The 12,420-nt window shown below is 39.3% G+C and overlaps 1 protein-coding gene across 1 annotated transcript in view; it reads left to right on the top strand.

Annotated features, from left to right (window-relative positions):
• TUBGCP4 (tubulin gamma complex component 4) overlaps positions 1-12,420 on the top strand; it is a 63,734-nt gene that overhangs the window by 20,347 nt on the left and 30,967 nt on the right. The window contains exons 8-12 of the mRNA XM_075207884.1: positions 3,436-3,601; positions 4,485-4,609; positions 7,936-7,986; positions 11,559-11,664; positions 12,049-12,156. Coding sequence (XP_075063985.1) covers positions 3,436-3,601; positions 4,485-4,609; positions 7,936-7,986; positions 11,559-11,664; positions 12,049-12,156 — 556 coding nt within the window. The remainder of the gene's footprint in view (positions 1-3,435; positions 3,602-4,484; positions 4,610-7,935; positions 7,987-11,558; positions 11,665-12,048; positions 12,157-12,420) is intronic.

Below are 12,420 nucleotides of genomic sequence, written 5' to 3'. Positions count from 1 at the left end.
TATAAATGAATGATTTAGGGAGTAATCTGATCTGATCCAGAGGATTACTTGTATTATATAAATTACATGTTTTCTGTATTCATTGAATGCATTAACTTCTGGGATGTGCTGTATGATCACCACTGTTATTGTGCAATCAATACTTTCAATTGCTGTAATCAAAAATATAATATAACACATATTTTTGGTTGTCTGCGTGAATCTATCAGATTAAATATTACCAGGGGACTATAGGGACTATCTCAAGCATGTAGTATAGATTCAGTTGGAGGCACTATCAATACCACCTCGTAAAAGGGTGTTACATTTGCATTAGCTTTGCGCATTTAGCTATCGCCCTGTGAGCAATTTGTAAATGTAACGGCAGTCAGATTGGGACTCTGGAAAATAAAAGTGCAGATTATTATTATAGTAGATTTGTTAAACATGACAGTGCTCCACAATGCCATACAATAGAGAAAACAGAACATACATAAAACAAGGACATACAAGGTAGACAAAATAAATGCAGACATGAAAACAAAGTGTATGGAGGGCCTTTCTCATTAGAGAGCTTACATTCTAAGTGGAAGAAACAAGAAGAGCAAGTGTGGCTTAGCGTGGAGATTTGAGACAGTTGTATAAGTAGTATCGGGGAAATGGTAAGCTCTAATAAAGAGGAGAGGTGGGTTTTTATAGACCTTCTAAAGTTTTGAAGGCTGTGGGAAAGCCTGATTGGGGGTGGTAGGGAATTCCATAAGTGGGGAGCAGCACAGGAGAAGTCTTGTAGGCAGGAGTGAGAGGTGGTTACCAGAGATAAGGTCCACAGGTCAGAGGTAGATCTAATAGGGAGGGAGAGAATTTTGATTTGAGCCGTATGAAAGGGTGGTGGTGTTGAGGGCTTTGTAGGTAAGGGCGAGTAATTGATTTGAATTCTGGAGGACACATGGAGACAGTGTAGGGATTTGCAAAGTGGTGCAACAGATGATAGACGAAGATCAATCTTGCAGCAGCATTTAGGATGGATTAAAATGTGGTCAGGAGAAGAGATCTAGAGTTATGTTAGTGTAGCAGTATACACAATAAAGGAGCAGTTCGATTAGGTAGAAAATTGGCAATGAAAGATCTGTGACACAAAGGCCAATGAAGTGAAGGGGGTGTGTAGGAGAAGAGAGTAATCAACAGTGTCAAAAGCAGCAGAGAGGTCCAGAAGAATGATTATGGAGAAACGACCATTAGACTTTGCAGTAAGTAGATAATCGATCTCTTTTGTGAGAGCAGTTTCAGTGGAATGATGGGGACAGAAGCCTGATTGCAGAGAGTCGAAAATGGAGAGGAGAAAAAGTGAGACAAGTGATTTGTACACCAATCACTCAAGTAGTTTGGAGGCAAAGGGGAGGAGAGAGATAGGGCGATAGTTGGAGAGAGAGGCTAGATCGAGAGATGAGCGCATGTTTACAGGAGGATGAAAATGTGCCAGTGGAGAGAGACAGGTTGAAGAGGTGAGAGAGGTGGGCATGCAGTGGAGGAGAGGAAGCAGAGAAGTTGGGAGGGAATAGGGTCGAGGGGACAGGTTGTAGGGTGAGATGATGAGATTAGTGCAGAGTCTTCATCTTCAGTTACTGGAGAGAATGAATTAAGGGAGTGTAGGTAAAGATAGGTAGAGTGAGTGGAATTTGGCATGAGGAAATATTTTGTCGAATGGTGTTGATTTTGGCTTTATAATAGGTGGCAAAACCATATGCTGTGAGGGAGGAAGGGGGAGGAAATGCAGAGAAGTGAGTTGAAGGTGGCAAGGAGGCGACGTGGGTTAGACACTGGGTGGATTTTAGAGATTTGAAGCATATTTGTTTGGTAATTGAAAGGACAGTACTATGAGATGAAAAGATGATTTTTTTATTTTTTATTATTATTTTTATTTCGTATTTACAGGCCCATAACTTTTTGTAAATTCTCTCTCTTTAGAATCCTGTCCAGACATGATAAAGTGTTAATGGTCTAGAGAGAATCTCCATACATCTAGATCAGATATAGCACTTTTTTTTTTTTTTTTTATGGTGATTTGGTGAAAGCTGGGGGCCAGGGAGAATGGGCTCATGAAACCATGGCGACATGATTTTTCGGATATTAATACTACCGATAGTCTACTTAAGTATAATGGACACTAGAATGGACACTTTCAAGATATCCATTTAAAGACCATTAATAAAACAAATGTAGCTCCAGTGCAATGGAAATACTGTATATTGAATAAAGGAGCATTTGGTAAATACAATAAATGTAACATTTCCGATGCCACCCTTTTATGTTGTCTTTGGCAAGGACATAGGATTTCTCAATTTAATTTTTTTTTGGTGGGGAGAAAGTAATTTATTTTAAGTAATTTAATTTTCTAAGTAGTACTTTTCAAATCTGGGTACACAAAACCCTAAAGCATTAGTATTGTGTAATCTTGCAGAATGGATATTACATTCCTGCGATCATATCTCAGCCTGCAATTCTTACTATCTTTAAGAAAAACATTATGGTAAAATTGAGTCTAAATAAAACCCCCAAATGTCAGTGAAGTGAGAACAGAAATTATATAAAAAGAGGTTTTGTTTTGTTGCTACATGGGGAACATATTTATTGACATTAGACCCGAATATTAAACAAAATATCATCTGTATATTTTCTTGCATATACCTAGAATAAGGGAGCGTGTAACCTAATGAGATCTGGAACTTATATTGTCAAGCTTACTCAGTAATTCATGTTGATGGATCTGACTACATATTTATTTATAATCATTTTACAATCTGACCTTTAATACTACGGTTACTATTAACATTATTCCACCTATCCTTCCTCCCCTGCCCCCCCCTCCTATGTTTAATTACACATAATCTTTTGGGGCCTGATTCATTCTGATGCATAACTTGCACATAAGTTAAATACTGACTGTTTTTTCATGTAGCACACAAATACTTGATAGCTTATTTGTACACTGAAATTTAAAGTAGATATTTGTGTGCTACATGAAAAAACAGTCAGTATTTAATTTATGTGCAAGACAGAATACTACTTTGCACCCATTGCATTGTAACATGGTTTTGTCCAGGAGACTGAAATAAGAAGTTTCTTAAGTTAAGATCCTTAATGAATTAGGTCCTTGATCTTGACTATGGTCTATAAACTCATATCTAGTTACAAACAGAGATTGTAAAATCAATAAAAATATGTTTAAAAAAAAATAATAAAAAAAAATACATCTCCTTAGAACTGGTTTATTCCAAGAGTAAAATTGTATTAACACAAAGTATATAGCCATGCTAACAAGCTCTGTTTTAAACAGAAATATACACAATTTTGGGAAAGGTATCTTAGATGTGTGATAGCATATTTGATATGTTAAACCATAGAATGATGTCTGTATTGTGATCATTTATTTACTGTCCATTCTTTGTCATGTAACAGCGCCTGATCGAGGAGGAGAACATGTTGGCACCTTCTCTAAAGCAGTTTTCACTGCGGGTTGAAATGTTGCCCTCTTATATTCCTGTAAGAGTTGCTGAGAAGATACTGTTTGTGGGAGAATCAGTGCAGATGTTTGAAAATCAAAATGTAAATATGACAAGGACAGGTATGAAGCAGTCTACCTCCACTCTTTGTAAACTCTGCTGCGCTGATTTTGGACACTGCATATGATATTCACCAGTATTGCATGTAAAGTAAAGGATCCACACACCAAACTCAAAAGAAAGATTTTTTTATTTTTTTTTACATTTTGGGATGTCACTGTGTCCCTTCGACAAGACTCCCACATGTGATGACCTGAAATGTCAAAATAAAAAACTTATTGCAGCTGCGTAGCGGGTCCATTACTTTACACTTATGGATTTATAATCTGACAGTCTAGCACCTTTGAATCATGGAGGGTTTAATGTTTGTATGCTTCCTCTTTGTGTTTCAATATTACCACAGTATAACACGTTGCCGTTTCTTGTTTTGGAATGTATTTCCATTTTAAACTCAGAACATCAGCAACATTCTTTTCATAAGCCCCGAATACAACGGTGTTTCTCAATCTGTGGTACATTTACCCCCAGGAATACCTCCAATAGATTCCAAGGGTACTTTGTCCTGTCAAGTTTAACTGGAAGCAAACATTTAATATATTTGGTAAAGAATAAAACCTACAAAACAAATGAGAATAGGTCTATTTAAATACCTTGAAGGGGTGCTCTATTTTCAGTTATATACATTAGGAAGTACTTGAGATAATTGGATACTCTGTAAGCAACTGTTGTATTTAGGAGATGCATGATGCAAACAGGTTGAGAAACTAACATCAAAGAGGATACTAAGAGACAGATTTACTTTTTTTTTTTTTATAGCTTATCTGATTTTTCTATTACATTGCAATGCATGGAAAATAGCAGGGCTTCTATTTCAGCACTTGTAGAAATGCATTGTTTTAATGTTACCAACACATTTCTCCTTTGATTCTGCTGTGACTACATCAGGTTCTATACTGAAAAACCAGGAAGATATATTTGCTGCAGAGTTACATAGGTTGAAGCAGCAGCCTCTGTTTAGCTTGGTGGATTTTGAGTCCGTTCTTGATAGGATCAGAAGCACTGTGGCAGAGGTAAGCACCACTTTTATAAATCCTGGTAATGGTACAATGTCTTCAGGGGTATGGTGAATAATCGGACATAGGTCAGATGTTTGTCTTCATTGTTTCTAAGATTGAGACTGCGGATAAAAAGTACAATGCTACGTCTCACTTGAGGAGTAAAATAGGAGAAATAAATACATGTACATACCACTTATTCTTGTTGTTCGGGCATTTCATTTACTGTGCACCAACATATATTCTGCAGTCCTCTACATATAGGTATAACCAGTGCCGTAACTAGACATTTTAGTGCCCTGGGCGAGACAGGGCACCGGCGCCCCCCATCTAAGTGGGAGTGTCAATAGTCGAGTGGGCGTGGTCAACCTACTGTGGGGTCGTAGCTAGCGCTTTACAAGATCTAGACCACACTGAAACCCCTCCCTCCCCATTCTTCACGGTCTGGCTCTGTAAGGATCTTTATATAATAAGCCTCCATAGAATCAAAGTACTTTAAATGCAGCTGTCACATGCTAGCTGTATAAAAAATGAATTGTTTTTTTTAAATAAAACTCACTGAAACAAATTAAAACATAATTGTAACGGTACCATCTGTATCACACTGCTACTTCATCCCGCTGTGCCCTCCATCACAGTTTCTCCTTTATCACACCGTGCCATGGAGCCATCTTTATCACATTGTGCCCCCTTATCACCATCACACGAAATTATTATATATATATATATATATATATATATATATACATACATACATACATACACACACACACACACACACACACACACACACACACACACACACTATAAAGAGCCTCCTAGTGTCCGCCATTCAATACAGAGAGCATTCCTGTGACCTCCATACTATACAGAGAGCATTCCTGTGACCTCCATACTATACAGAGAGCATTCCTGTGATGGATAGGGTGCAGAGGTTACAGCTGTATTTCGGGGGTCCAGGAGTCAGAATTGACAGGTGTCAGGGATCAGAAGGAAGGGAAACATCTGGATAGAAACAGAGGGAACTGATATGCAGGGCAAGGAAAGGTCAATGATGGGGGCTCTGTACTGTACCGAGAGTTGGGAGGGACACTGGAGTCATAGTTATCAGGAGCAGAGGTGAGAGTGTTGGTGGAACGCAGGGCTGTCAGGAGGAGCTGGGAGGGGCAGTCCTGGAAGCAGAGAGCTGCTAACACACAGCATGTGATATAACAGACCAGTGCTTAGGGAGAGAACAACTAATGGAGCTGACAGATCCCCCTCCCCTTCACTTACTTAAGGTCTGTTCTCAGCTCCCCGCAGTGTTGGCTCTTCTGCACTGACAGCATGGTGACATCATCAGTGATGCTGCAGTGACAGGGGCCGGCGTTTTTTTTCATAGTCCTTTCATGGACCAGCCACCACACCAGCCCCTCCGCCCTCTCGCGGCACCCCCCCCCCCCCCTCCCCCGGCTCGGGGGCGGGGGAGGGGCCACAATTTTTTTTTTTTACTATGTAACACAGAGGGGAAGGTAGCGGGCGGCTGCTGCGCCCCCTTGGGCTTGCGCCCGGGGCGACGGCACCACTCTAGTTACGGCTCTGGGTATAACTATATGGGTACATGAGACTTGCATAAACAGGTAACGTGAGGGGGCAACTCAGCAGAAGTCTTTTTATAACAATATAATGATGTTACTGAAGCGGAGAACACTCCGAGATTACTGGAAAAACAAGGGGAACATTATGGAAATATTTAAAAATAATGGGGATTTAAGTGGGTCAGTATTGGAAAGAGTTTTGTAGGTTGAGTTTTGTTATTATGCTAGAAGGCACATGGAGCCATTGAATGGTATTAAGAAGTTTAGAAGCAGAGAAAGATTAGGTTGGATAGTAAAGTCTTGCAGTATTTTGGGTTGATTAGAATGTAAACCAGATATATGGAAACTGAATAATTACAGGTTTCCCTTTGTACATGAGAGCCAATGGGAAGAGAAGAGTTTGCCTGTGTGTCTGGTAGGTACAGTTTTGGTGGTCACCAGAGCCAGTATCAGCGTTCAGAATCTCCAGTACAAGAAGACCTAAGACCTTGAGTTGCCGACCTGACATTCATGTTGCTTAGCAGCATTGAACTAGTGTAGATCATTTATGCCCACTCTAATATGCATTTGCAAATGTGTATTTAATATATTAAGCTTATTTTCAAATTGTGTCTGATCATTAATGCATTTTGGTAACATGTATAGTATGAATTTTAGATGTTTAAATGTGAATGAAATCTGTTCTGCAGTGGTGTGCAATAGTTTTCATTTACTGCAATATAAACAAGCATTCAACAGCATACATGGAACATGAGATTAATAGCCATAACATTCCAGGGTACTTCCAAACACTTCACACTTCAGATCCTCAAAGTTAGTCATTTTAAAGCTACAGAGCATATAGTACAGGATAAAAGAGGCAACAGATTCCTAAGACTTTTCCAATCTGGGTTTACTTTGAATGCGTTTTGCTTAAATGAAGGATGTGTGACCATTCCTTTTATGAAATAAAAATATAATAAAAATGATTTAAAGAAGTGATACCATGTATGTTCAAACTAAAACCATGTAGTGTAACTACTTTTATTTAGTCTATATTATATTGGTGTTTCTCCTTTGTTTTATATAGAACTTGATCGAATTTACATATAAAAGAAATGCATTTTAAAAGCTTCTTAATTGTATTTTTATAACACATTGTCTACTCAGTATTATGTTAAAATTATTAAATAACATCTTTGCATTATCCTTCAGTTTTGCATGTATTTATGTTAAATGACTACAATATTCTGCCTCAAAGATTGTATTTTCACAAGCTCTAATATTTCCTAGGAGGTATGTGGTAGTATATCATTGTCGGCAATCATTATTGTTGAGGTTATTTCCAATGTACTTTTAACACCCTCCTTACCCTATCCTTATTGGGGGAGAGAGAAACGGCCCAGCTACTTGAACTTTCCTCCCTCGCACCAAGCCAACCCCCTAACAAAGTCCCAGTGATGAAACGCATTGGATTTTGGAGCGAGGTCCCCTGAGACGCATAACCGATTGAAATCTAGGCTTTGATCCCCCTTTCTGTGTTCCCTACCTTCCCACCTACAGCTTTGACAGCCCTGACTCCTCTGCTGCTGTCTCTACGTATTTTCTTATAAGCGTAGTGAATAAAAAGGTTTGTACACCACTGTGAAGCAACCCCTTTCTGTGTATGTATATATACTCAGTCCTGAAAAGCAGAAATTACTAATAACTGCTGCTTAAATTTTTTACATAAATCTGCATTGAAGAGGATACTTTTGAATTGATTTCATGTTCTCTTTATTTTAGCACTTGTGGAAACTGATGGTAGAAGAGTCTGACTTAATAGGCCAGTTGAAGGTAAGGAATTAAATATAGCATTTTTAGTAAAGGGGACTTGCTTTCTTCCACAGAACATAGCACTTGTGCTCTGTACATCTTATGGTTAATAGTACTTGTTATGTTCATAATGTTATTATTCTATGTTCCAGAACTAGCTTTACGTTAACCCAGCATGCTATAATACATTTTAGTTGTACAGTCATGGCCAAAAGTTTTGAGAATGACCCACACATTATTTTTCACAAAGTCTGCTGCCTCAGTTTTTATGATGGCAATTTGCAAATTACTCCAGAATGTCATTAAGTGATCAGATGAATTGCAGTTCATTTCAAATTCTCTCTTTGCCATGACAATGAACTTTATCTCAAAAACAATATTTCCACTGCATTTCAGCCCTGCCACAAAAGGACCAGCTGACATCAGGTCAGTGATTCTCTTGTTAACACAGGTGAGAGTGTTGACGAGGACAAGGCTGGAGATCACTCTATCATGCTGATTGAGTTAGAATGACAGACTGGAAGCTTTAAAAGGAGGATGGTGCTTGAAATCATTGTTCTTCCTCTGTTAACCATGGTTATCTGCAAGGAAACACGTGCAGTCATCATTGCTTTGCACAAAAAGGGCTTCACAGGCAAGGATATTGCTGCTAGTAAGATTGCACCTAAATCAACTATTTATCGGATCATCAAGAACTTCAAGGAAGAAGGCTTCAGGGCGCGCAAGAACATCCAGCAATCGCTGGGACCATCTCCTAAAGTTGATTCAGCTGCGTGATCGGGGCACCACCAGTGCAGAACTTGCTCAGGAATGGCACCAGGCAGTTGTGAGTGCATCTGCACGCACAGTGAGGTGAAGACTTTTGGAGGATGGCCTGGTGTCAAGAAGGCCAGCAAAGAAGCCACTTCTCTCCAGGAAAAATATCAGAAACAGACTGATATTCTGCAAAAGGTACAGGGATTGGACAGCTGAGGACTTGGGTAAAGTCATTTTCTCTGATGAATCCTCTTTTTCAGATTGTTTGTGGCATCTGGAAAAACACTTGTCCGGAGAAGGAAAGGTGAGCGCTACCATCAGTCCTGTGTCATGCCAACAGTAAAGCATCCTGAGACCATACATGTGTGTGGTTGCTTTTCAGCCAATGGGCTTACTCACCGTTTTGCCTAAGAACACAGCCATGAATAAAGAATGGTAACAAAACATCCTCCAAGAGCACCTTCTCCCAACCATCCAAGAACAGTTTGGTGACGAACAATGCTTTTTCCAGAATGATGGAGCACGTTGCCATAAGTGTGGAATAAGTGGTTTGGGGATCAAAACATCAAAATTTTGGGTCCATGGCCAGGAAACTCCCCAGACCTTAATCCCATTTGAGAATTTGTGGTCAATCCTCAAGAGGTGGGTGGACAAACAAACGCCCACAATTTCTGACAAACTCCAAGCATCGATTAGGCAAGAATGGGCGGCCATCAGTCAGTATGAGGCCCAGAAGTTGATTGACAGCATGTGAGGGCGAACTGAAGAGGTCTTCAAAAGAAGAGTCAACACTGCAAATATTGACTCTTTGCATAAACTTTAATATAAATGTCAATAAAAGCTTTTGACACTTATGAAATGCTTGTAATTTTACTTCAGTATACCATAGCAACATCTGACAAAAAGGTTTAAAAACACTGACGCAGCAAACTTTGTGTAAACCAACAGTTTGTACTGTGTATTAATCAGTTCTAAAAGTCTGTTTAAAAAATATTACTAAAAACTACTCAATTTAAAAACAATTGTACGAAAAATTTAAGCAGACAAACAAGTATAACAAAATATAGAAGTATATAAATATAAACCCATTCAAACCAGGGGTTCAACCTAATATATGGAGTTCTGCAGCACTTGGAAACCACGGTTAGGTTTCACTGTTGTGTAATCTTTATATTTGGTGTATTGCAGTTTGTTGAACAACATAGCAACACTGTAAGCACAAAATTATATTGCACAATTAATCATAAGTAGTTCTGGTACCTTGATGTCTCAGGGCAGTAATGCGGCAGGACAGTATACAGAATATTCAAGGTGTACAACTATTGGAACAAGCTGTCACCGTCCTCCTCAGATGTACGAGTAGCAAATCTGGAGCAGGACCATAGCAACCAGACTTTATAGAATTTCTGAGGGATCACCTACATTTTATATGTAAAGTGTTCATGCCGAACAGTGGGGTTAACCAAAATCTAGCAATGACCAGTTTCAGAAGAAAAGTCTTGAATGGGGGTTTCTAATCCCAGGTGGTTTTTCCCTAAACTGACAACCCAGGGTGTGGTGCATTTTTCCTAGAATTAACTAGAATTTACATTTGTTTATCATTTTAATACTTTAGTTTGCAGATGTACATCTCTGTGCTGCTCTTTGAGGCCCTGATTTGGTAAAAACTGTCTTGTAGCTCAAAATCCCTTGACGTTACATGAGATGTACGGTGGCTAAGTGGTTAGCACTTCTACCTCACAGCGCTGTTGTCATGAGTTCAATTCCCAACCATGGCCTTATCTGTGTGGAGTTTGTATGTTCTTCCTCGTGTTTGCGTGGGTTTCCTCCAGGTGCTCCGGTTTCCTCCCACACTCCAAAAACATACTAGTGGGTTAATTGGCTACTATCAAAAATAAATAAATTGACCCTAGTCTCTCGTCTGTCTCTCGTCTGTCTCTCGTCTGTCTCTCGTCTGTCTCTCGTCTGTCTCTCGTCTGTCTCTCGTCTGTCTCTCTCTGTCTGTCTCTCTCTGTCTGTCTCTCTCTGTCTGTCTCTCTCTGTCTGTCTCTCGTCTGTCTGTCTCTCGTCTGTCTATGTTATGGAATTTAGACTGTAAGCTCCAATGGGGCAGGGACTAATGTGAGTGAGTTCTCTGTACAGCGCTGCGGAATCATTGGCGCTATATAAATGGTCGTGATTGATGAAGTACAATGGCAGGTTTTCTGCCGCTATCAAACAATTTAAATGTACATGCGTTTGTTCTGGAGTATGGACCCATTGCTTTCATTGTCAGTCATACATTTGTAATGGTTCTATTTATTTAAGAACAAACTACTGTTGTAATAAATACTTGCTGCTAAGTGACTTTTTAGTAAAACCCTTAACTGTGTGCGTTTATTACTAGTAGGTAGATGTCCATTAAATATTATTGTTTGCGCTGAGCAGAACATAAATATCTGTCAGGATCTCTAGATAAGAAAGAGCAGCCTTGTGATTACTTCCTTCTTTTCTTAACTGGATAAAAGGTGGAGGTAGTGAAGCACCAGGTTCACTCTGTAGTCATCATTGGCAATGTTTCAGTTTTGTTTGTGGCCAACTGCATAGTACTACTCCTCTTGTTCTGCAATCTTGGCATTTACTCTGGTTCTTCATGCTTTGTAAAGTATCATATTTAGTAAAGTAGAAAAGTATTCAGATCATATTCATTTCATGTGCGTGGGTGTAGTTCATTATTTCCATTGTTTGTGACATACGCAGGTGAATTTACATGTAAGTATTTCAGGTAATTGTACTTGCGTGTTGGCTTCTGTGAAAGTGTATACATTAATTCTGTTATTATTGATTTATACTTTCAGATTATAAAAGATTTTTACCTGCTGGGAAGAGGGGAGTTGTTCCAGGCCTTCATAGATCTAGCAAAGCACATGCTGAAAACACCACCTACTGCAGTCACAGAACATGGTGAGTACATCATCATCATCATCATCATCTATTTATATAGCGCCAACATATTCTGTAGCGCTTTACAATTGGGGACAAACACAGTAAACTAATAAACAAACTGGGTAAAACAGACAGAGGTGAGAAGGCCCTGCTCGCAAGCTTACAGTCTATGGGACAATGGGAGTTTGATACATGAGGTTAAGTCTACCTTTTGCATTTTGGCCCAGCCAGACTGCAAAGGGGGCGAGACGAGGAATATGCTCCAGATTGTGCTTAATTAGCTCTGCCCACTTACATACATTGTGTAGGTCAGTGTGATGACCCCTGGGTCACACTGTTTGTGTGAGCAGAGCCGTTCCATGTATGTGTTCATGTGGCCTTTGCACCTCTTCTCTTCACCAGATGTCAATGTAGCTTTCCAGTTATCAGCCCATAAGGTTTTACTCGATGATGACAACCTTCTTCCCCTGCTCCATTTAACCATTGATTACCATGGTAAAGAACATAAAGGTAAGTAGGTCTTTGTTCCAGATTTTCCACTTTGTATCTTTCTTTGCTTCTTCTTTATCGGCCACACAGAGCAAACAGGACTTGGATGAGTATTTAGATACTGTATTTGCAGAACATTGGTATAATGTACTCTAAACTGTAACAAGGGATGTGTCCTATATGTAATAACTACACAGGTCCGAATACATGCTCACAATTATAGTTTTGTAATCCTTTCCAGACCCTCCCTAATAGCATGTTTTTGGTAGTATACCATCTGACATT

The sequence above is a fragment of the Mixophyes fleayi genome, chromosome 4 (genome assembly GCF_038048845.1).
Source record: "Mixophyes fleayi isolate aMixFle1 chromosome 4, aMixFle1.hap1, whole genome shotgun sequence".
In the NCBI taxonomy this organism is placed as follows: Eukaryota; Metazoa; Chordata; class Amphibia; order Anura; family Limnodynastidae; genus Mixophyes; species Mixophyes fleayi.
Note: the sequence above shows the minus strand (reverse complement) of the source record. Positions and strands in the feature narration are given on the sequence as shown.